Source organism: Mirounga leonina, unplaced genomic scaffold (assembly GCF_011800145.1).
Source record: "Mirounga leonina isolate KUSES-001 unplaced genomic scaffold, KU_Mleo_1.0 Mir_200, whole genome shotgun sequence".
Classification (NCBI taxonomy): Eukaryota; Metazoa; Chordata; class Mammalia; order Carnivora; family Phocidae; genus Mirounga; species Mirounga leonina.
The window spans coordinates 13,678,168-13,704,058 of NW_023270503.1; the positions used below are offsets into that span (position 1 = coordinate 13,678,168).

The 25,891-nt window shown below is 35.7% G+C and overlaps 1 protein-coding gene across 1 annotated transcript in view; it reads right to left on the bottom strand.

Annotated features, from left to right (window-relative positions):
* The window catches only part of DHX40 (DEAH-box helicase 40), a 48,435-nt gene that overhangs the window by 21,276 nt on the left and 1,268 nt on the right, over window positions 1–25,891 (bottom strand). Inside the window, exons 3-12 of the mRNA XM_035026720.1 lie at window positions 24,575–24,720; window positions 22,391–22,510; window positions 21,969–22,196; window positions 21,658–21,724; window positions 20,573–20,704; window positions 10,504–10,603; window positions 8,402–8,488; window positions 8,083–8,265; window positions 3,937–4,017; window positions 2,775–2,932 (exon numbers count right to left, since the gene is read on the bottom strand). Of these exons, the coding sequence (XP_034882611.1) occupies window positions 2,775–2,932; window positions 3,937–4,017; window positions 8,083–8,265; window positions 8,402–8,488; window positions 10,504–10,603; window positions 20,573–20,704; window positions 21,658–21,724; window positions 21,969–22,196; window positions 22,391–22,510; window positions 24,575–24,720 (1,302 nt within the window). The remainder of the gene's footprint in view (window positions 1–2,774; window positions 2,933–3,936; window positions 4,018–8,082; window positions 8,266–8,401; window positions 8,489–10,503; window positions 10,604–20,572; window positions 20,705–21,657; window positions 21,725–21,968; window positions 22,197–22,390; window positions 22,511–24,574; window positions 24,721–25,891) is intronic.

Genomic DNA, 25,891 nt, shown 5'->3' on the forward strand with positions numbered 1-25,891 from the left:
CACTGATTAAACCAGAGTATTTTTATAGAAAAATGTATCCTCCATTATAGTCTTGGCAATAAATAAACCAATCTGGACACATACTCACAGCCTATAAAGGGATATGGCCAATATGATAGCACACACTATTGTTAGTTTTGGCTGCAGGCAAGATACACTACTCAGAAGGTCTTTTATTTATTTATTTTTCATTCATTCATTCATTCATTCATTCATTCATTCAAGGGGGGAGGGGCAGAGGGTGAGGGAGAGAGAAAACCTTAAGCAGGCCCATCATGGGGGTTTGATCTCACAACCCTCAGATCATGACCTGAGCCAAAATCAAGAGTCAGAAGCTTAACTGACTGAGCCACCCAGGCTCTCCCAGAAGCTCTTTAAAAAAGAAATTGTGACCGGGGTGCCTGGGTGGCTCAGTTGGTTAAGCGACTGCCTTTGGCTCAGGTCAAGATCCGGGAGTCCCTGGATCGAGTCCCGCATCGGGCTCCCTGCTCAGCAGGGAGTCTGCTTCTCCCTCTGACCCTCCCCCCTCTCATGTACTCGCTCTCTCTCATTCTCTCTCTCTCAAATAAATCTTTAAAAAAAAAAAAAAAGAAAGAAATTGTGACCGCCCCCCCACCCCCATTAGAAGAAAGTAAAGCTGCTATGAGACTAAGTTGTGTCCCATACTGACACACCAAGAAAGGAAAGCAGAAGTTTAAAGACATGGGAACCTCAAAACAATTCTCTTAGAACTTCCATTTCTTTTGAGACTAGGGAAGAAAAGTTAATATATTACTAATGTACTATAACAGGGTAAAGGTCTACCATACTATCTCCCTTTACCAATGAAAGGAAACTCTCAGCCAGGAACATTATAAACTCTCTATTTCAAACAACTAAGTTAAAGAATAACAAAATGTAAAATCCGTTTATCCTCAGTTTCATGTCTCATAGGGCTAGATATATGGTAATAAAAAATGCCCAGTGAATTACTGGAGAATCTAAATAAATGGAGAGATAGTTCATGTTCATGGAAAGAAAGGCTCAATACTGCCAAGATATCAGTTCTTTCCAGCCTGATCTACAGATTCAACATAATCCCAAATAAAGTCCCAGCTACTTATTTTATGGATATCAACAAACTGGTTGAAAAGTTTACATAGAAAGGGAAAAGACCTAAAATAGCCAAAACAGTGTTGAAGGGGAAGGGCAAAGTCAGAGAACTGACCCTATCCAACTTCAAGACTTACTATAAAGCTCCAATATTCAAGACAGTGTGGAATTGACAGAAGAATAGGAAAAAAGGTCAATGGAACAGAATACAGGGCCCAGAAACAGACCCACACAAATATAGTTTAATGATCTTTAACAAGGGGGGAAGGCATTTCAATGGGAAAAGGATAGCCTTTTGAACAAATGGGGCTAGAACAAATGGACATCCAATTCCTAGAAAATAACAGGAGAAAACCTAGAGGATGTTGGGTATGGCGGTAACTTTTCAAATATTAACACCAAAGGCATGACCCATGAAAGAAGTAATTGAAAACTGGACCTCATTAAAATTAAAAACTTCTGCTCTATGAAACACAGTATCAAAAGAATGAGAGGGCAAACCACAGACTTGGAGAAAATATTTGCAAAAGACATACCTGATAAAGGACTGTTACCCAAAATATACAAAGAACTCTTAAAACTCAACAATAAGAAAACTACCCAATTTAAAAAGATCCAGGGGCGCTTGGCTGGCTTAGTTGGTAGAGCATGAGACTCAGTCTCAGAGTTGTAAGTTTGAGCCCCACATTGGGTATAGGGATTACTTAAAAATGAAATCTTTAAATAACATAATAAAATAAAAAGACCTGAATGGACACCTCACCAAAAAAAAAAAAAAGAAAAACTACAGATGGCAAATAAGCATATAAAAAGATGGTTAAAATCATTTGTCATCAGGGATCTGCACGTTAAAACAACAAAATACCACTAACACACTTATTAGAATGGTCAAAATCTAAAACAATGACAACACCAAATGCTGGTGAGGATGTGGAGCAACAGGAATTCTCAGACTCATTGCTGGTGAGAATGCAAAATGGTGCAGACACTTTGGAAGATAGTTTAGCAGTTTCTTACAAATATTATTATACTACAACTCAGCAGTGAGTTGAAATCCTATGTCCACACAAAAACCTGTGCACGGATTACAGCAGCTTTATTCATAACTGCCAAAACTTGAAAGCAACCAAGATGTCCTTCAATAGGAGAAAAGATAAATAAATCCCATACAATAGAATATTGTTCAGCAATAAAAAGAAATGAACTATTATGCCACAAAAAGACAAGGAGCCTTAAATGTGCATTGCTAAGCTACAGAAGCCAGTCTGAAAAGGCTATGTACTGTATGATTCCAATCATGTGGCATTCTGGAAAAGGGAAAACTATGGAGACAGTAAAAAGACCAGTGATTGCAAGGGCTTGGCAGAAGGGATGTAGGGATGAATAGGTGGACCACAAGGGGATGTTTAGGGCAGTGAAATTACTTAGTATATTACTGTAATGGTGGAAATGTGTCATTACAGATTTGTCAAAACCCAAATATACAATAAAGTGATCCTTTTAGTTAATCATAATGTATCGATACTGGCTCATCAATAACAAATGTACGACACTAAAGAAAGATGTTAATCATGAGGAAACTGTGTGCATCTGTACTTATCCTCAATTTTTCTTTAAACCTAAAACTGCTCTAAAAAATAAAGTCTATTAATTTTTAAAAAACTGATCAATAAACTTCTTACCTGGTCTAATGAAGACATTTTCCACAGATAACATTGCTGCTATTGGAAGTAGTAAATCTTCACAATCCAGAGAAGCAGCCTTTATTACTGCACATGTCAGATGTGGAGGGAGAGGAAATTCCACCATAGACAAACCCAACCTGGTCACATGGCCACTCCTTAATAGAAAGAAAAGGCTCTTAAGTCTTTCTACCTTGGGAGAGTAAAAATGAAATGTTCATCATTCAAAATAAATCAGATATAGTTTATATTACCTTAAATCAACTCCAGAAATTCAATTCAATATAAGAAACATGACACACTGATCATTGATAAAAGAAAACATCAAGCTGATATATTCCCTGCTTTCAAGGGCCAATACATCCAAAAAAATTAAACAATGAGGCAGAATAAAGTACTATAATAAAAGACACAAAATGCTACAGAAGCATAGAGGATGTCCTTGAAGAAATAAGAGAATGATAATTACCAAATCTTTCCCCATCACACAATCATGAGAACAAGGACTCTGGCTCTCTTATTTTCATATACCCAGCTTAAAGCCTGGTACTGAAATGGTACTCAAAAATTACTTGTTAAATAATACCAAATATAAACATAGTTTTATCATACAATTTTAAAATTCAGAATTGTGGCAAAGAAAAACTGAGGACAAATTCTAATTTCAGATAAAACAATCCATTCAATTTAAACAAATAATTTTTTACTGATAAAGGAAACTATTAAGAACCCTATTTGAAAAATAGATTGAGGGGGCGCCTAGGTGGCTCGGTCAGGTAAGCATCCAACTCTTGATTCTGGTTCAGGTCATGATCTCAGGGTCATGGGATCAAGCACTGTGTCAGGCTCTGCACTCAGCGTGGAGTCTGCTTGTCCCTCTCCCTCTGTTCCTCCCCTGGCACACTCTCTCTCTCTCCCTCTCTCTCTCAAATAAATAATAACTAAATAAAATAAAATGAAATAAAATAAAATATTATAAAATAGAGAGTGGGGTGCCTGATTGGCTCAGTTGGTACAGCATGTGACTCTTGATCTTGGGGTCATGAGTTTGAGCCCCATGTGTGACACAGAGTTTACTTAAAAATAAAAAATTTTAAAAATAATAAAATGGAACAGAAAGAGATTAACATCTGTTGTGGTTGGTTTGTTGTTGTTGTTTTACCTGTCAATAGCATCACACTGGTAAAGTTGTTTAAGAGCTTCCAAAATGAGTCTCTCATTAGGTGGATCCAAATAGGGAAACCTGTGTGTTTAAATTAGACATGAATAAGATTCCATTCCTTGACCATTGTAAGATTTTATACAGACTTGAAAATTTCTTTAAAGGTTTTATTTCTCTTTTTCAAGCCCTCCTCTTTTTTTTTTTCTAAGCATTCTCTGATCATGATCAGCCTTCAGCAAAGGAGGAAATTATTTTTTCTGAATCACACTCTTTTCTCTTTTTAAATTTTTATTTAAATTCTAGTTAGTTAACATACAGTGCAATGTTGGTTTCAGGAGTATAACTCAGTGCTGAATCACACTCTTCTATTTAATTCAAAAAACACTTCTTTTTGATCCCCCTTAGCTGGAACACTCATCATTCTTCTCTACCTATCTTATTCCTGCCCCATTCTTCATAGCCAATGCCAAATCTACTCTGTTCTGTAGCCCACAATTTTTATTTCAATTTTATAAACCAGTGGAGAAAAAATGCAAACATTATAAGTTGATTAACAGTACTTCAATATGGCTTTTAATAAAATGGTAAGTATATTCGATTAATTTTACCATATTTGCTTTATGTATATTCTTATTTTCTCCTGAACTATCTGAAAACAAGGTACAAATACATGCCAATTCACCCACAAAATACTTCAGCATGCATCCTCTGAAAATAAAGACATTTTAGGGGTGCCTAGGTGGCTTGGTCAATTGAGTGTCCCACTCTTGGTTTTAGCTCAGGTCATGATCTCAGAGTCCTGAGATGGGGCCCACATCGGGCTCCACAATCAGCACAGAGCCCACCTGGGATTCCGTCCCTCTTCCTCTCCCACCCTTCTGCCTTCCCCCTGCTCACGTGCACACTCGCTCTAAAATAAATAAATGAAAAATAAAATCTTTGAAAATAAAAACATTCTCTTACATAATCACAATACTATTAATGAACATAAGACAATAATATTCACAAAGGGTGGCATATAACCAAGCCTGAGTATATATACATATTATCTTAATAATAACAATAATCACTTAATACTATCTGCACTGGATTGCTTTTTTCACCATAAGTCTTGAGATGGTTAAGTCATCTACTCCAATTTCTCACCTTGAAAAAGTCCAACAAAGGACAAAAGGTCCAATACCTTACATAAAAGTCCATTCCAGGATTCACAGCTCTATTTAAAAACAAATAAACAAAAATCTCGCAGACTGTTCTATAGTCAGTTTTCCTACAACTTGTACCAACAAGTCCTGGTATCTTCTAGAGCAAGAGTCGGCAAACATTTTCTGTAAAAGGCCAGATAGTAAATATTTTAGGTTTTGTAGGCCATATGGTCTCTGTCACAATTATTCAACTCTGCTGTTGTAGCAAAAGCAACCATACGTGAATGAATATGCATGGCTGTGTTCCAATAAAATTTTATTTACAAAAACAGCCAGTGAGCCTGGACCATAGTTTTCGACCCCTGTCCTAGAGCAATACCAAACGAGTCAGCTTCCTCTTCTACATGGGTGCCCTTTCAGATTTGTAAAAACTACCTTTCTCCCTTGATTATACCAATTACCAAATTTGCAAGCACTGCTTGTATTATTTGCTTTCTAAAAGACCCATCATACCTGATTACCATCTTTTAGAAACACGCTAGCTTGTCAAAATCCTCATAAAATGTGATGATACTCATAAATGAACTCCAAATGTAGAGTGACCAACACAGAACAGGAATGCTATAATTCCAGTCATTTGGACATTGCAGTCTATTAACATAACTAAAGTCTATGCCAGTAGGAATTTTTTATTTTCTAAACAGAATATAAATTGCAAGCTCATACTAAGTTGTGGTGATCTGATAACTTCAGATCTTTTCCACGTGTATCTCCTTAATGTATAACCAAAACAAAGGATATAAGATGTAATCTTTCAGACTTTTGCCTTGTTGATTTTTGCCTAGTAAGACCATTCTAAAGGGCGCCTGGGTGGCTCAGTTGGTTAAGCGACTGCCTTCGGCTCAGGTCATGAGCCTGGAGTCCCGGGATCGAGTCCCACGTCGGGCTCCCTGCTCAGCAGGGAGTCTGCTTCTCCCTCTGACCCTCCCCCCTCTCATGTGCTCTCTCTCTCTCTCATTCTCTCTCTCAAATAAATAAAATCTTAAAAAAAAAAAAATCATTCTAAATCCTCCAGTTTTAATCATCTACTGATTAGATATCAAGACATTTTCCAGCAATCTATAACCATGACTTCAATATCTTTAATATTTTCATTGACAGTGCTCATGAGGAAAGAGCAAAGTTCAGCATACAATCAGCAAAACCTCCATCTGGGCTATGCTAAGCAATTAATCAAGACATTCTGGATTTGGCTACTTGGCACCTATATTCAGCAGTACTGTCACCTTATTCACAAAGATGAGTAAGACAGATATAATAGATCCATAATAGACAGATAGATATAAACTTATCACGTACTGTGTAGAAAACAAGAGGTATTAGGTTATCATTCAATAAACTCTCAGGGTGCACCCTTTATGTGGACAGTCCTGCCTTCAAACTAAAAAGGAAATGGTTTATTATGACATATTCTCTGTGAACCATTTTGATTCATATGGATTACTATAAATCACCATTAAATTCTCTAAAACCATTTTTCTAATAAACTGCTAGAATCTGCTGAAGACCAATTTGAAGCACATGGGCAGTTGTGTCCAGATTCTGCCCTTTTCCTAAATGAAGAAGTCAAAACATCTGTATTTCTCACAATTCTCTGGCAAGCTGTTCTGCATAATTTCTCTTAGATAACCCCAAATCTGCAAGTTAATACTGGCTCTATTTCCCCTTATTCTACACACATATTAAAAAGAGAGAGGGGAAAAAAAATAAAAAGGGGAGAGGGACACCCAGCTGGTTCAGTTGGTGGAACATATGACTCTTGATTTCGGGGTTTCAGTTCAAGCCCCACAATGGGTATACAGATTACTTAAAAATAAAATCCTAAAAAGAGAGAGGGAAATCTTTTTTGTGTGTGTGTCTCTAGCATTTTGGAGACTTTTAGTACATTCTAAGTCTTAAAACTCAAGATGGAAAAATAACTCAGTGCAGATGATATTAAGTAATTATTATTCCTACTTTTCTAATATATAGTCTTCATTATATGCCACTCTTAATATTATTCCTATTTTTCTAATACATATTTATTCTTGATTATATGTTGCTTTATAATTATATATTATTCACAAAAATCATATCATGAATATTATTTTAAAATCTGGGTTCATCTGAAAGCTTTCTGTTTAGCCATTTTGATTTCTTTAAATGATTTTTCTTTCTCATTGGTATCATTCATAATTATACGCTTTCCTCTTTCTAAGATCTATATTCTCATTTAGAAAATCTCTAAACTATCCAAAAAATATTTTAATTGGCTTTCCAAGAGTATACAAGACATATTTGGATATACCTAGTAATTATTTCCCTTCTTATGAATTTAAAGAATGCACAGTCACCTTCTCCCAAGGTTCCTGACCCTTTCACATTTGCAGACAATTTAGCCTAAAATTAAGACCAAGAACAGTATTTTCCTTCATTACTTCCTCTAACATGTATAATATGAAATTTCAACCCCTACAACAATATTCTATCCTATGCCAATTAATTATATAGTTTAACATTTGAGTAACTTAACAGTTGTCCCATTCTTTCTTTCATGTGTCTGAATCTTGTTTCTCTAATATAACTTAAGTTTAGTGAAAGCAAAATACTACCACAGAGTATTACTCTCTCACAGTACTTGCTACAATGTTAGTCATACAAAAGATGCTACCAGAAAACCACTTTCTGATTGGAATAAGGGTCATTATATACCTTTCATTACAGATAAGCAGTGGCCACTGAATGATCCAAATAAACATCAGCATGAAGTACCCCATTATGCCAAGGTTAAAATAGGAGCAAGGAATCAAATCACAGGAAAGCACTGCAAAGAAGCCTTTTATTTGGGTTTAGCTAAACCTCGAAATGAGGGGGATGTAGGAGTCAAATACTTCAAAAGAATTCTGAGGAATAACCCGGCTCCATCCTAACAAATTTTTCTTTTTTCAAATTGTCTACGTACCTTATAACATCGTGTATGGCAAGGCACTTTAAGGTCAGAACTACAGATGTCAAACTAGTTCTCTTAATCTCAGGGATCACATGGTCAGGCATACACTGGTTCCAAAACTCTTTACTATAGATCCGAAAGCATTTTCCTGAGGAAGTCCTGCCAGCTCGGCCGCTTCGCTGTAACGCCTCACTCCTTTAGAAGAAAAAAAACCAGAAGGCCCCAAAATGTACTGGAAGTTTTCTAAGTAGCTAACATCATACCCCCAAACCAGTTAAAAATGACCTAACAAACTGTTCTTTGAACAAAAAAGCTTGGCATAGAGACTTACTTTGAAATTGGAACCACCTCCAGGATGTCCAACCCTAATCTTGGATTGTGATTTAACTGCTTCACAAAGCCACCATCTACCACATATCTAAGAAGAATGAAAACCAGTTAAGCTTCTAGAAATTAAGACTTGTTGATTTTTAACCACTTTGGATTCTCCTTTTCTACCAAACTAACAACTACATGATGACTTTTATATTAAACGTAAAACTTGAAAGTCAAGAAATGAGAACCCCTGTACATCACTAATGGAAATGTAACATGGTTAAGCCAATGTGCAAAATGGTTTGAAGGTTCCTCTAAATGTTAAACACAGAATTATCACATGACCCAGAAATCACATTCTTAAGCATATACCGCAAAAGAACTGAAACAAGTACTCAGCCAATACCTGTAGACATATTTTTAGAGAAGCACTATTCATAAGAGCCAAAAGGTAGAAATAACCTAAATGTCCATTAACCATTAAGGGATAAATGGATAAACAAATTATGGCATATACATATAATAGAATATTATTCAGCCATAAAAATGAATGATGTGTTGACACAAGGTTCATCAATGTGGATGAACCTTGAAAGCATGATAAGTGAGAGAAGCCAGACACAAAAGTTTACACATTGTTTGATCATTTATATGAAATATCCAGAATAGGATCTCCATAAAAACAGAAAATAGGCTGGTGGTTGACAAAGGCTGGAATGGAAGGGGGCCTGGGGAGTAACTGCTTAAAGGGTATAGGGCTTTATTTTGGGGTAATAAAAATGTTTTAAAAGTAGACAGAGGTAGTGTTAGTGTTTGTACAACACTGTAAATGTACTAAATACTAATTGTTCACTTTTAAATGTTAATTTTACATTATGTGAATTTCTTCCCCCCCCAAAAAAACTTGGAAGTCACCTCTAGACCACTCTAATAGGCTTAGAATCTAATTTCCAGGTAGCCTTTAACAACACTATTTAAGTCAACTAAACAGAGAACAAGTCAGGTAAATAAGTTAGGAATAGTAGTAAGTCTACCATTCACTAAGGGAACATTCCAAAACTATTTAATGATTTTAGCTTTGCTGGAAACAAAAAATTACAGAGGTAAACTTACTCCAAAGAAGTCAAAGTCCTTAGTGAAATAATTATTTTTAAAGTAAAGGAGAAAAGCAAAGGAAATTAAACTTCCTCTTAGATCTGGGTGATCATTTTACCCAAAAGAAAGATATAGGATCTTTGAGATTCAGGTACAGCCTTCCTGTGGCAAACAGATAGACTTTTATAATTAAGGACATAAAATATATTGGATAAAAGATAAATATCCAAAAGGGCTGTCGTTCAATACACTAAAAGAACTTCACATTAACCATCAGTCTAGACTTAAAATTTCCCAGTGTTTCTCCACTACATTTACCCAAAAATTGATGGCATCATTGATTACATCAAAAAAGAGACTCACATTATAGTTCATTTCATAAAAAGGTGAAAAGTGAGAAACAGTACCTTCAGCTAAACACTGGGACATACGACCCCACCAAGTGGAGGTGCCAGATGAGAAGGGAATTATCATATCATCTTAGGTATATGGTGATAATGAGTACAGAAAAACAGCTTTGGCTTTCTATTCAATGAATAATGAATAATGAAACCCACAAAGCATTACACATAATCTTAAGTTTGGGAAGAGAAAGCTACAAATTGCCAAATATAAGTAGTTAAAAAGTATGATCAGGAATACTATGTGTACCTCCTACTCCATTTCCTAATCATGGCAAACAATAATTATAAAAAATAGTAAGTGAATGGGGCGCCTGGGTGGCTCAGTCAGTTGGGCGTCTGCCTTCGGCTCAGGTCATGATCCCAGGGTCCTGGGATCGAGCCCCGCATCGGGCTCCCTGTTCGGCGGGAAGCCTGCTTCTCCTTCTCCCTCTCCCACTCCCCCTGCTTGTGTTCCCTCTCTCGCTGTGTCTCTCTCTGTCAAATAAATCAATAAAATCTTTAAAAAAAAAAAAAGTAAGTGAATACAAGTAGGTGAGAAGGAAATTAGTGGAGGGCACAGAGGAGCAAACTCAAACCTAAGTGGCTTCCTTGGCTTTAAAAGAAACTTTAAAAGTTGTACCTGATTCCATCTATTGTCAAAGATGTTGCAGAAATATTGGTGGATATGACACATTTTCTAATTCCAGGTGGAGGTGGCAAAAATATTCTCCTCTGTTGATCTAAAATACACGTAAAGAGAAAATGTTAATTTACAACATGCATTTGCCAAACTCCACTTTTTTTTTTTAAAGAGTTTATTTATTTGAGAGAGAGAATGAGAGAGAGAGAGCACATGAGAGGGGGGAGGGTCAGAGGGAGAAGCAGACTCCCCACTGAGCAGGGAGCCTGATGCGGGACTCGATCCTGGGACTCCAGGATCATGACCTGAGCCGAAGGCAGTCGCTTAACCAACTGAGCCACCCAGGCGCCCCCAAACTCCACTTTTGAAAAACTTACTTCTTTTATGTTTCCTTCACCTCTTTAATTATCTTGAATTCAAAATAGCAAAACTTATCTTTGCCTCACCTTTTACTGCTAACATTTCTAGATCCATTAAATCACAGATTATTATTGCTAAAATAAACCCTAGAGCAGAGTCCTTTATGTAGGTCATAGCTCCCTTTGAGAGTATTTAAAAGCTGTGGCCCTCTTCTCCATTAAAAGGCACATATGTATACACACACGTATACACACGTGCACACACACACTTCAAACAATTTCAGGGTTTTCAGGGACTCACTGCAGTCCATCCATGGACTACACATTAAGGACTTCTCTCTACCTTAAAGATTGACTAGCTAAGTGGTTTTCACCCTTTGGGGTATATTTCTGATGGCTACCTCTCTAAGCAAGTAACACCATACTTATTTCCCCTATCCACACAGTCTCAAGAGTGAACCGCAGCAACAATGCTTGTACTATAGTACCTTGTTCCTCCAACCATAGTTTATGGGACCAAAGATAAACATCTCCCCCAAGCTAGGGCAATCTCCTGGAATTTGGAATAAGGTCCAAGAGATACTCTATTTGATTAGGCTAGTCTCTTGCAAAGAAGAAAAATGAACTTGTGAACCATAGGGAAGTGGTTAATGTACATGAAGGAAAATCTAAAAAGAAAATAATGAATTAGCCATGAAAGTTGGTAAGAGAGTATTTCTGGGTTCCTGGCTCTTCCCAGGCCTGGGTGTAAAATTAGTAAGACAGATTTGGCCAGACTTGCTCTCCTGCCAGGTTAAGCACAAAATAAGACAAGAGAGTTAAGAATATTTGCAGGGGCACCTGGGTGGCTTAGTTGTTAAGTGTCTGCCTTCGGCTCAGGTCATGATCCTAGGGTCCTGGAATCGAGCCCCGCATCAGGCTCCCTCCTTGCCAGGAAGCCTGCTTCTCCCTCTCCCTCTCCCCCTGCTTGTGTTCCCTCTCTTGCTGTCTCTCTGTCAAATAAATAAATAAAATCTTAACAAAAAAAAAAAAGAGAATGTTTGCAAGGAAATTATTATGGTATGGGTGAAAGAAGTGAAGGCTGATAAAGGACAAGTGTCAGTGCACTCCGAAAATTGTTGAATTACAAACAGTAGAGTATCTGGCAAAAACAGAAAGATGTTTAAAACTGAGATCAGAAATGATGGTAATGACAAAGTCTAGGATGGAAGCTTCTGAATGGGTGGCTTAAGTGGGATGAAGGAAAAGATCACTTATAGAGTGTGTAAGTGTACAGAGATCAAGGAACTTCAAAGCAAAGGATTGTTTGGGTGGATCACTCTACTTCAATAATCAACAAAACTTAAGAGTGATCATTCCAGTGAGTGAGTATACAAGTCAATCTATTGGGGGTATGAAAAGAAATTATTAGCATTTTTATTCGTATGTTTCATAACATCTTTTTAAGCTGTTACATATATCTACAATTGTACATTATACAATAGAACAGTAAGTACATATATACCTTAAGAAGAAAAAAAAATTAAATGCCTGGCTGTATTTGTTTTCCATAAGATATGCCCATATTTGTTTAGAAAATTCATCTTTTCTAATTGAGCAATCTCAAATTGTTTTCTTTTCAGTAGTCGAGAAAATCTTAACAAAACCTGTTTTGAAATAATAAAGTACAAAACCTGTTCTTAAATAAAATCTTACAAAGATCCATGTATTCCCAGTATATATAACAGACCAAAGGTGAACCATTATAAGGAAGAAAAGGAATGGCACAGATGAGCAGTTTTAAAATCATGGAACTAAGCCAACCATCTCATTTTATAAATGAGAAAACTAAATCCCAGAGAGGTCAAGTGACTGGCTAAGATTTACAGACAGACAAATTTGAAACCAAGTTGAGTAATGTTGCTATTCTTCCACATTATTCAGAAATTAATTTCACAAGTAAAAAAGTGCCAGAAAGGCAGCTTATAAAAGATATCTGTGGAGAAGCTCTGAGGTAAATACAAAAATAATTCCAAAAAGACCTATTTCTCTTAGATTTATAGTTAACTTTGGTTAAGAATTATTTTTTAGGTATTAGACTTAGGTAGCTCATTTCTTCCAGATGGCTCAAAGAAGTTTTATACTACTTTGTAGTTCAAATTATGCTTATACATTATTTATGATCTGCTTGTTCTACTACAATGTAGCTCCATGAAACAAGGATTTTCTTTTATCCAAGACATATCCCCACTACCTAGAACAATGTCTGGATCACAGAAAGTGTTCAATAGAATTCAATGAATTGATAAATAAAAAATGCATTATATAAATAATAAGTTAACATCCTTTCTACGGCACTACCCTAAAAATTTACATAAATTAAAAATGTCCTTTCTGAACATATTTATCTATAATTAAGTCTATTTTTCAATCAACCCATTTCTAAAAATACTTAATTTTGTAAGTGTTCAGTTCAAGCAAAATTTCAGTTTCATTTACCATTTTGTTCACTATAATCAATTAAAAAGTCTTGAAACTGTTTTGACAAGACTCACATTTATTTCACTTCCATTTCACCCACACACTTTAATACCATATTCCCCAAGTACAAACACACCAGTTTAATTTTATTTATATATATATATATATATTTTTTTTTTTTTTAGTAATCTCTAAACCCAATGTGAGGCTCAAACTCACGACCCTGAGATCAAGAGTCGCATGCTCTTCTGAATGAGCCAGCTAGGCACTTCAACACATATCAGTTTTATATTTGTTTATAAAGGTTTGAAAAAAAGTTAAATATATCCTAAAGCACATTCTCACTCTCCAGGAAGGAAAGGGGAAATGGAATACTTTCATTAATATGTAGTTAGGTCTTAGGATGTTATTAATGGGGAGGGCAGGGGATTGGCAAAGAGGCAAAAAAGATGTCCAAAGTCTACCAAGAAATAAGGATATTGAGGGGCACCTGGGTGGCTCAGTCATTGAGCGTCTGCCTTCAGCTCAGGTCGTGATCCCAGGGTCCTGGGATTGAGCCCCGCGTCAGGCTCCCTGCTCTGCGGGAAGCCTGCTTCTCCCTCCCCCACTCCCCCTGCTTGTGTTCCTGCTCTTGCTATCTCTCTCTCTGTCAAATAAATAAATAAATAAATAATAAAATTTTAAAAAAATAGATAAAAAAGAAATAAGGATATTGAGAGACCACTCAACACTCATAATGAAGTAATGCTCCTAGATTTATGCATATGACACATTATATGTTAAGGCCAATGAAATTTCCTCATAGAATATCTTGTCCCAAAGTCCCCCAAAAAGATTCCAAAGCAGAACTATTTCTGAGAAAGAGAAGAAAAAGAACATAACTTAAAGTAATAAAACAGAAACTGTCAATCAAAGGGGGGAAAAGATGACAGTTTCGGAGGAAAAGAAAGAAGTACAACACTGCTTGGCTAAAACTGTACCCCTCTGCCCCCAAGAAGTTATTTTTGGGTGAGTCAAAAATATCTTGAGAATTCTCAGTAACACAGCTGAAAATCAAATTCCTGACACAGAGAAAAGGCTTGAATAATGAGTAAATGCAACTGAAAAAGTAACTAGAAGGAAGTTAAAAAATATGGAAGACAGGCAATCCAACATAAGAATAATTGGTATCCCTGAAGTAGAGAAACCAATAAATATATAAAAATTATATTCAAAGATATAACACAAAAGAGTTTTCCTGAAATAACTGAATTTTCAGATCAAAAGTACACATCATAAAAGTTCATCTTGTTTGTGATGGTCATTACACGAGTATGTACATTTGTCAAAATTCACTGAACTATACACTTAAAACAAGCAGTTTATTGTATGTAAATTATACCTCAAAAAGTTGATTTTTTTAAAAAAGCACATCAAATTCTAGGAAATTTTAATATAAAACACTCAACACCAAAAAATATCCTAATTAAAACTACTGAACTTTCAAAATCAGAGAAATTTAAAAAAAAAAAAGAAATTTTCAGGCAGACAGAAAAAGCAAATCACTTACAAGGAAGGGGAAAAAAAAATCAGGCTGGCCTCAGACTTCTCCACAGCAACGTTCAGTGCCAGAAGACAAGTGGGCAACATCTACCAAGTTCTAAGGAAAAGAAAGTGTGACCCAAGAACATAAAACCCAGCCACGACATAGTTCAAGTATAAAGGCAAAAGCGAGACATTCTCAAACATAAAAGAGTAAAAACAAAAAGTAACAATCAAGAGCCCTTCTATTGGAAAAAAAAGTTAACAAAACCCAGGCAATCAAAAATTAACCAAAAGTAACTTAAGAATGGAAAAGCCGGGCGCCTGGGTGGCTCAGTTGGTTAAGCAACTGCCTTCCGCTCAGGTCATGATCCTGGAGTCCCTGGATCGAGTCCCGCATCGGGCTCCCTGCTCGGCAGGGAGTCTGCTTCTCCCTCCGACCCTCCCCCATCTCATGTGCTCTCTCTCATTCTCTCTCTCTCTCAAATAAATAAATAAAATCTTAAAAAAAAAAAAAAAAGAATGGAAAAGCCATGGTAAAAGGATTGATGATAAACATCTAAACAATGTAAAAATAACTAACAAAAATCAGAAGGGAAAGATACAGAAGAGTCGAAGTATTTAAGTCCTTATCTTTCAAATCAGAGAATCAGCTTAGATAAGATCTCCAATCACACATGGTCTAAAAAGAAGAGATTAACTTCAACTTCTTAAAATTTTTCATCTTTTTAGACTTGACAGCAACCTTTTATATCATATTCTCATGTGGTAAAGAAAGTTACTTGACGTTTAACAATTCCTTCAAGTAAATTCACATAAAATTAAATACTTTTTTAAAAAGCAACTAATAGTATAATCTCACTTTAAAAAGTATTTCTATCAACCCACCTGTTTACTTCCTTATCCTTCTATATGTACACACACACACACACACACACACAGAGCTGGTTATTTTTATATGGAGGAACTTGAGGTGATTTCTTTACTTTTACCTTTGTAACTTTGGACACTGCTTGAATTCTTTATAATGAAACTGTTATCATTTTTCCTTAATTGAATAGTTTTTCTTAAAGGAAAACTGGAGCAAAAATGTGAAGACACTGAGAGTGTGTTAATTCTGCACAGTGGGAAATGGATTGTTTTTGTACTTTTCTACACTTTAAAAATTTCTAAGATCTGTACCTCTGAAACAAATAATGCAATATATGTTAAGAAAAAAAAAAAAGAAGAAGGTAGCGGGAGGGGAAGAATGAAGCGGGGGAAATCGGAGGGGTGGACGAACCATGAGAGACGATGGACTCTGAAAAACAAACTGAGGGTTCTAGAGGGGAGGGGGGGTGGGAGGATGGGTTGGCCTGGTGGTGGGTATTGAGGAGGGCACGTTCTGCATGGAGCACTGGGTGTTATGCACAAACAATGAATCATGGAACACTTCATCTAGAACTAATGATGTAATGTATGGGGATTAACATAAGAATAAAAAAAATTTTCTACAAAAGGCTAAAGGAAAAAACATTAAAGAACATATATAACAAAATGCAATTTTTTGTTAGAAAAAGCTAAACAATAAAAATATATTTATGTTAAAAATATATTTAAATATATTTTAAAAGTTTAGAATACACCTCAGAATATTAATAGTGATTATCACTTAACCATGTTGGTGATATCTAAGTTTAATTATCTTTCTTACTTTTCTGATTATATTTTACAACTACATACTCTACAACTATGTACTCTTTACAACTATGTCTGCTTTGTAAGACAAAAGAAAAAATTTTCCCATTTGGAGAGAGTAAAAGTTTTGGTTTTTTTTAAAGATTTTTTTTTATTTATTTATTTGAGAGAATGAGATGGAGAGAGCATGAGAGGGGGTAGGATCAGAAGGAGAAGCAGACTCCCTGCTGAGCAGGGAGCCCGATGCGGGGCTCGATCCTGGGACTCCAGGCTCATGACCTGAGCTGAAGGCAGTCGCTTAACCAACTGGGCCACCCAGGCGCCCCTAGAGTAAAAGTTTTTATATGAAGCTCATTAGCCTTATTCCCCCCTCATCTTTAATCTTAACATTTAAGGAAATTATCACAGACATAGCCAAATTCTAGGTACTTGCCAAAGTGAGATAATGTCTTTGTTTTGCAGGAAAAAGAAAGAAATAAAACTACTTTTAGATTAATGCAATAATCTAAATGTGCAGTTTTCCTCTTTTAAAATACTGGAAATAAAAAAGGAAATGTAATAAAAAATACTGCCTACACTTTGAGCTTGAGAGAAACTTGCACTAATCCAAGGTAAAGCTCCTTTCCTTTTCTTCAGGTATTCTGAAAACACATGTACTATTTTTTTACCCCCTACTGAATGGATAACCAGTTACCAAATGCAGGTTTACCATGTGACCTCAGGAACATCACTTAGTCTCTATCTGTTCAATAAAGAAGTCTGATTATGCAAGAAAAATATTTATGGGTATATGTGCATTTTTCTAGAGAAAGAAACCATGGCTTTCATTATCTTTTAAAAAGAATCTCAGATTCCACCCTCTAAAAAGGCTAAGCAGCACTGAATTTCGATAATTACTTATAGTGCTAAAATAGTCAAATTCCATGCAAATATTTGTTGCTTATGAAGTAACAGGTATATTTCAGTAAACCTGAAGAATTGCAAAATCTTGAACAAAAGGGGGAAGTCAGAAGAGCAAAAAGGTTCGAGGGAAACAAGAATAAGGTTCTAGATACAGCTAGCGTTTTCATACAAGATATAACAATTATGTTATATTAGACATTAGTCTAGCAGAAAGTGAAAAATCTGGAACTCATTTTAACAAACATCTAATCAGGACTTTTTCAACACATAATACTCAAGTAGTTCACAATTTCAAAAAGGAGATGAGGCAACCATAACGCAAGGGAGAATGTGCTCAGTGCCACAAGAGGTATAAACGAAGAAGAGATCAAAGTCAGTTGTGAGGTGGGAAATCAGGGAAGGTTTTTATCGAGGTGGTTGCACTCGTGAAACAAAACAGCAAGATTTCAGCCAGTAAGAGGAGAGAATAAAAGGGAAAAGGAGGAGTTCAAGTGAAGGGAAATATCAAATGCTGTCACAAAAAAGATGCAGAAGGAAATGGAATAAAAAATACTGCCTACACTTTGAGCTTGAGAGAAACACCTCAAAGGGTGGGGGTTAGAGTTCAGCCCAGGGAGTGGGATCATATAATCTTGGCAATAGAAGGGATACCACAGCACCTCTTCACATTTGACAGTTGAGAATTTTTTGTCAATTAGGGAGGTATCTTAAGATGTCCCTTTAAAACAATCAGCCACCCTCATGGCTAGCCCAGAAATAAAAGCAAATACAACATATCCACCTCATAATCTTCACTTTTCACTAAACCTAGATCTGAGTCATTTTTGAACCCTCCTCACAACAGGCTACAAGCAGGAAACCCTTCTTCCCTCTCCTCACTCCCAAGCACAAGCTTTATGTTCCTAAGACATAATAGGAAATAAAGGAAATAACATTTTAATAGTGTTTCTCCCCACCACCCGAAGTAGCAATAATAAAAAAATAAGTGCCATATTCTATTAGCCAGACTTAAAAAAAAAAAAAAAAAAGCCTAAGATCCCAGGAACCTGCCACTCACAACTTCACCTCACCCATTACTTAGTACCTCATCAGCTCCATCTGAATGCCTCTTTGCATTGTTAGAAATTGCTCCCATAAATATTATTATGCTCATAATAGATCACCAGCAGCTTGCCCTTAGAGTGCCCTTGGAACCAGAAGGGAAACTAAAATAAACAAAACCCTTCAGTAATGGCTCTACTGACAGGCAGCTCTACATCTTTACCATTCACACATACACGCCAACACAGAAAATCTCATACCCTGGGAATTAAGGCTGAAATCACACTGGAAGGATAATGAATGCCAAGTTATTAAGTTAGCATTTTAATTTAGCTGGTAATAAGGAATGGCTGAGATACCCAACAGGAAAATGATACAATCAGAGCTGTACTTTTGAAGGATGATGCTTACCACTGCAGGTAGGATGGTAAATTACATCAGGGAAAACAGGTTAGCAGGTTATGTTAACAACTCAGGAAAGCAAATTGAGGATCCCAACTCTAATGATGACAATGAAAAACGAAAAAGAATGAATGAATGATCTGGACAAGATTTAAAAAAAAAAAAAAAAACCGAACCTGTAGGAGTTGTCACTTATTTGGACTGAATGAGCTAGGATGACATGATACACAGACTAGAAAGCCCTGTGAGAAGATCCAGGAATTCCAGAATGCAGGAGTGAGACTTAACTAGAGATAGTCAACCTCTCCAAAACAGAGAACTCTAAGAAAACAGCAAGCTAAGGATAAAACCTTAAAAAATAGTCACATTTAGAGAGGAACAAAGGCTGGGAAGGGTGGGAGGGCAGCACACTTAGAGAAAGAGTGGTCAGGAGAACCAGGTAATTAAGTATTATCCCAGATGACAGCATTTCAAGGAGACTTATTATCACAAAATCAAAATACAAACTAATGAAAAAAAAGCCATGAGATTTGAGAAATAGGAGGTCATTCACAACCTTTAATAGTATAAAAACTGTATTTCAGGCCATTAAACAAGATGCAATAGCAGACTCAGCATGCTATTTTCAATGTGACAGTAACAAAGGAAAGAATGAAATTACTTATATAGAAAAAAAATTTATATTGTTAATGGTTAATAACAAAGCAACTCTAATGAGTTTTGAATTACCTCAGCAGTAAACAAAATAAATTTAAAGGAGCCAGCGGATCAAATCTCCAGAAAACAATGAAAACCTTAAATATCTAATAAAGACCCTAAGAATTCCCTTAAAGATACAAAAACCTAAAAATAGATTTCCATATGGAGGGCAAGGGCCACCATCACAAAAAAGATTTCTAAAATAGCACATGGTCTATGGTTATTTACCAAAACACATATTCCTAACTTTTTTTGTTAACATAAGATTAAGAACCACCTACTGAACAAAAACAAAAATACATATAAAATATAAAAACAAAAAAATATATATATAAAAACATTCAAATGTTTTTTACACATTTAATGCTAATCACAATCAAACTCTAAATAGCTTCCCTTTTTTACATATCAAATTCCATAATAAAGTAGTTTTACTAAACAAATTCTAAACCTAATTCAACAATATTTATTATGAACAAATAAGAGAATAAGAGTTTGCATTTGCTCTTTGAAATTACAAAAGAACAGCATCATTCTTGAAAAGCAGACTGTGTGCTACTTCAAAAGAAAACAACCCACTATGTTTAGTCTCAGATGTACCTGGATGTATATGATCTCTAGAAATTCTTTGGCAATACTAAATTAGGTTTGACTTATGGTACTACTATCAAGAAATTATAGTCCTGATTTCAAAAAATTACCAACAATATTTTTGTTCTGCTGGGAGAGGACACAGCCCACTCTTAAACAAAATCAAGGTGGGGGGGTGGTCCAAGGCTCCTGAAAAAGTGAGTATGAAAAGACTTTGAGAAAAAAATCACTTCTCTCAAGGAATGCTGGTTCCCTTAAAGTTCTATTTCATGATCTGGGTGTTGGTTATAAAATGAGTTGTTCGTAAAATTAACTGACCTAAACGCTTAGGATCTGTATACTACTCTGTACATATGTAATTATTCAATTTTTTTTTTAAAAAATTAGTCAAATTTTCTATTCTAGTGAGGAATTACCTGTTGTCATAGATCCATAACATGGCAATATTAACAAACCATCCAGAGTTGTATCTTGAACATCATAATCATAATCAACAGACTCTGCCATCTGAAAAAGTAACTCACAACTTTTTTCAATTTCAAACTGACCTGAAATGAGGGAGGGAAAATAATGTCAGCAACTGAACAGCAAAATTAATTTAAGAATGAAAAAAAGAGAAGTCTTCTGGATTATTTTTGCATAATAGCTATTTTCAATCTCATTTGATCTAAAGAAGATGAACACATAAATTGAACCAAATCTCAACAATAGAATTGAAAATAGAACACGAGTTTCCAAGGAATTTAAACCTCTACAGGAATAAAAATGTTTATAATCTTCAAGCCTATCATCTTGTTAACACAGTATTTGAGGAAGACTCAGTAAAGTTAATCATTAATATAGAAAAATCTAGTCCAGGAGATACTGCATTTAGGTGTATTTCAAAATACTTAAGTAACCGGAAAAAGGCAGAGACCATTACAATGTCTCACTTCTGACATCAGTACAAGGCAGAGTAGGAGGTGAGCGATAAAATGACTCATTTCTGTTAGTAGGATGCTGCTAATTGAAGAATCACACTAGTTTAGGATTTAATCTATTTTTGACTTCCAAAAAAGGCCTGTCTATGAGACACGGATTCAACACCTTATGTACTGCTATCACACGGTACCATCCCACCACTCACAGAAGAAATGAATTAGTAAGATGTCTTTTGAAATCATGGAATTAATCATTCAGATCCAGGACTGTTTGGTATGGTAACAGCTCTATATAAGATAGGCTAATAAAATATTAATACTTTACCATTTAATATCTTTTTACTAAAAGGTCAGTGTGTTTTACATATGTTTACTCATGAGACTGGCAGTTTTTATGGCAGTACAGAATTATCTTATATATCTTAAATAAGATAGAATATCTAAAACTTTCAGATAATCATACAAAGCTAAGGCAATATGAGTTAAAGCCCAGTTTTTCCAACAAAAGTAACACTACTGTGATGCCACACTCTGCTCTTATATAAGTAGTAAAATTTTTAAACCTGATACTGAATGCTCACCAGTCAGAAAAACCAAGATGTCTCCAGCCATTTCATTCAAATGGATATCCATGGTCACTTTAACAATCTAAAGCAAGAAACACAAGCATAATATGCTGATGGAAATACAGTCCCCCACTCCCACAGAAAAATTAAATTTGGTTCTCGAAACTTCTGTTCTATTCCACAGAAAAATTAAATTTGGTTCTCGAAACTTCTAGGACCTATAAGGGCCACCATTAAAATAAAAGGGAACAAACAAATTACTGAACTACTCAATCAACTAGAATCATAAATATAAAAAAAGACACAAAAAGGATGCCAAGTAATACCGCTTGAATATATGCAGTATTTTCTCTGTCTCGTGGGCCAATCAAATTGCAGAACTTTTCTCTGACTGGATAAAGCCTTCCAGGTATATCAAATATTGGACAATTTCCAAAGAATGTAGAGAGCTTGGCTAATTCCATAGTTGCTGACATCACCACAACTTTCAAATGTTCCTTCCTATTAGGAGACTTCTCCTGAAATAACTTCTTCAATAAACCAAATAAGATGTCCTGAAAAAAAAGTAAATTTCTAATAAGTCACGAGTACACCTACCAACCAACTTATTTTAAATATCTTGCTTTCCTAACCAAAGAATTCCTATTTCAATAGAATAAAATGTAAGTAAGACCAAGCAATTCTCTACAGGGTAAAAGCTACCCCAAATAAGTAAACTAATAAACAACCAGTATATTAAAATACTCACTGTAGTTAGAGTCCTCTCATGGGCTTCATCTAAAATGATGACACTGAACTTGGTAAGATTTGGATCTCCCAAAATATGTTTCAGTAAACATCCATCAGTCATATATTTGATTGCAGTTTCCTGATGTTCAAACAGCAGAGTGTATCAACTTATATATATATAGTGTTAGAGAAATTCACCCTTGCTTTGCATACTAAATTCCCCCCCAAATGTGCAGCCATTAAGTGATCCACCTAATCTGACTAAATAAAGTATATAAATTAGTCTAATAACAAGGATGGTAAATTGTAAAACTTGTGATCTATACAGGGACAGAGATAAGGAACTAAGGTGGATGTTCTGGGATAAAGCAACAGAAGGGGCCAATAAGGAGGTATAAAGTAGTCTGGGGAAAGTGGTAAGATAATGCAATGGCTTCCCGTGAGCAAGTTGTGGGAAACAACAATGAAATGGGATCCATCTCCCTGTCTCAGCCACTATTTCTTTCTTTTAAAGATTTTTTATTTATTTTTTGACAGAGAGGGAGACAGCAAGAGAGGGAATACAAGCAGGGGGAGTGGGAGAGGGAGAAGCAGGCTTCCCGCCGAGCAGGGAGCCCGACGCTGGGCTTGATCCCAGGACCCCGGGATCATGACCCAAGCCGAAGGCAAATGCTTAACAACTGAGCCACCCAGGCGCCCCTGAGCCACTATTTTAGAGGACTCAGAAGAAAAGGCAGAGGAAATAGTTAGGTGCACAATTTCCTCTCACTCTCTTTCTTCCCTATTTGCTTATTTTATTTATTTTTTTTCAAGATTTATTTATTTTTTTTGACAGAGGGAGACAGCGAGAGAGGGAACACAAGCAGGGGGAGTGGGAGAGGGAGAAGCAGACTCCCCGCTGAGCAGGGAGCCCGATGCGGGGCTCGATCCCAGGAGCCTGGGATCATGACCTGAACTGAAGGCAGACACTTAACGACTGAGTCATCCGGGTGCCCCCCTATTTGCTTTTTTTTTTTTTTTTAAGATTTTATTTATTTATTTGAGAGAGAGAGAATGAGAGAGCACATGAGAGGGGGGAGGGTCAGAGGGAGAAGCAGACTCCCCGCTGAGCAGGGAGCCTGCTTCTCCCTCTGCCTGCCATTCCCCCTGCTTGTGTGCTCTTTTTCTGACAAATAAATAATAAATAAAATTTTTTAAAAATTGTGTCTGTCACCTAGCATTAAAACAAGGTGAGAATAAGGTCTAAAAGCTAGAAGTTAACAACAGTATACACATAAAACAAGGGAAGAAAAAAGAAAGAAAACTCCCCAGCAGTGACCACTAGGAATGCAAAGATAGTATTTTGGGGAGTCACTGTGTGTCATAATTGGTGGCCATTCCTATTAGGGACCATATTTAATTAGGGATTGTTTTGTATTTGGTACAGGATTAAAAAATCCTGAAGGAATGTAAATTATAACCATTAACTACTAAAAAGAAAACAATTTTAAACTTGATGCCGTGAATACAGAAGATATGCTTACTGACTTTGCTAAGTTGACTTCAGGAATACAAATACACCCTATGGATGAATCTTGAAAACATTATGCTAAATGAAACAATCCAGACACAAAGGACCAAATATTGTATGATTCAACTTATATGAGGTACTTAGAAAAGGCAAATTTGTAAAGACCGAAAGTAGAATAGAAGTTACCACAGACTGGATGGAGGAGGGAATAGGAGAGTTAATGTTTAGTAGATATAGTTTCTGTTTGAGATGATGGAAACATTCTGAAAATAGAGTGTTGATGGATACACAACACTGTAAATGTATTTCATACCAATGACATGTAACACCTAAAAATGGTTGAAATAGTAAATTTTGCGTTATATATATTTTAGTACAATAAAAAATTGTTTCAAAGATTACAAGTGTAAGGTACAGGTCCAGGATTCTTACAGCTAAAAAACCATAAAATAAGAGAATCCTTAAAAAAATAAACATAACTGTCACTTATAAACTAATTGAGAAGGGAGAAAATAGTAAAACTAATAGGCACTTCAGAGCTAAATCATTTAACAAAGGACAACAAAAATTAATTCTAATCTTGGGCTTTGTTTCTTTAAAATATAAACGCAAATTTGAAGTTAAAATCTTTCATAACTTTCTCCAATCCTTCTATAAGTCTATAGGACTTAAACCACAATAAAACTTTTGTACCTTAGAGCTGCAATCATCGAAACGAACTTGGTACCCTACTCTGGATCCCAAAGTGCATTTCATTTCTTCAGCAACCCTCTGAGCAACGGATATAGCAGCTACTTTTCGTGGCTGAGTCACACCAATCATACCATGTTGTGAAAACCCTATCAAAACCAGAGGTAAAAAAAAAAAAAAAAAATTGTTAACAATTGTTTCCAATTAGGGCTAAATTGTTTCCAACCAATCAACACAAACTGTTCCAAGTGTTTCCAAAAGAAAACTGCAAATTAACAACATACTGTTTTACAAATGCACCATGGAAATTTAAGTAGTAATAAAAAATAAGAATACATATTTTCCATTAAAATACATATTTTATTAGGTTCCCCCTCCCAATTTCAGTCAAGATTTACTTTAAAGAGTAAGCCAAGGGGCGCCTGGGTGGCTCAGTTGGTTAAGCGACTGCCTTCGGCTCAGGTCATGATCCTGGAGTCCCAGGATCGAGTCCCGCATCGGGCTCCCTGCTCGGCAGGGACTCTGTTTCTCCCTCTGGCCCTCCTCCCTCTCATGCTGTCTCTCATTCTCTCTCTCTCAAATAAATAAATAAAATCTTTAAAAAAAAAAAAAAGGAGTAAGCCAAAAATGCTTAAGTCCTAGGAACCCATAAAATTTCAGACTTCCTAAAGATTTACTTTTGCCACAAAAGTTTAAATATACCACCTTTCATAGATTCATTTTTTACCATTTTAGTATCTCTGAAAGAAAGATGTGTCTTACAGTTAATGGTATTTTTTTCTTTATTAATAGTATGTAAAACAGTGGTAAATGTCTTAATAAATGGCACATTAGATTTGATGGATTAGAATAAGTTAATATCAGCTAAGAAATGTTTATTTATATGAATAACATCCAGTATAATTTTGCTCTATACCAACCTTATGATAGTAAGTTTTACCATATCGAAGGAAAAGACACTTTAAGGGTAATTTGTTAGCTGGCTTGGGTTATAGAGTCAGGGAATAAATACTTACCTGATAATACTCTGGAAAAAGAACCAAGAAATACTAACGTAAGCAACAGATATCACTATATTCCTGTAAATTATTTCAATACCAGTTAAGAGTATACTGCAAATCAACCTCATTCTATAACAGAGAATCAGTATCTACCTATAACTGAGATTATTACAGTAATTAAAAATGGAAAAATCATATGAATTCCTGAATATGAAATAAGACCATAAAAAAGCAGGGAAGATGTAGGGAGGATGTGCCAAGAGAAGAATTGGGACTGTAGAACAAATGGTGGGTATTTCTGCAATGCAGAAGTCCTATT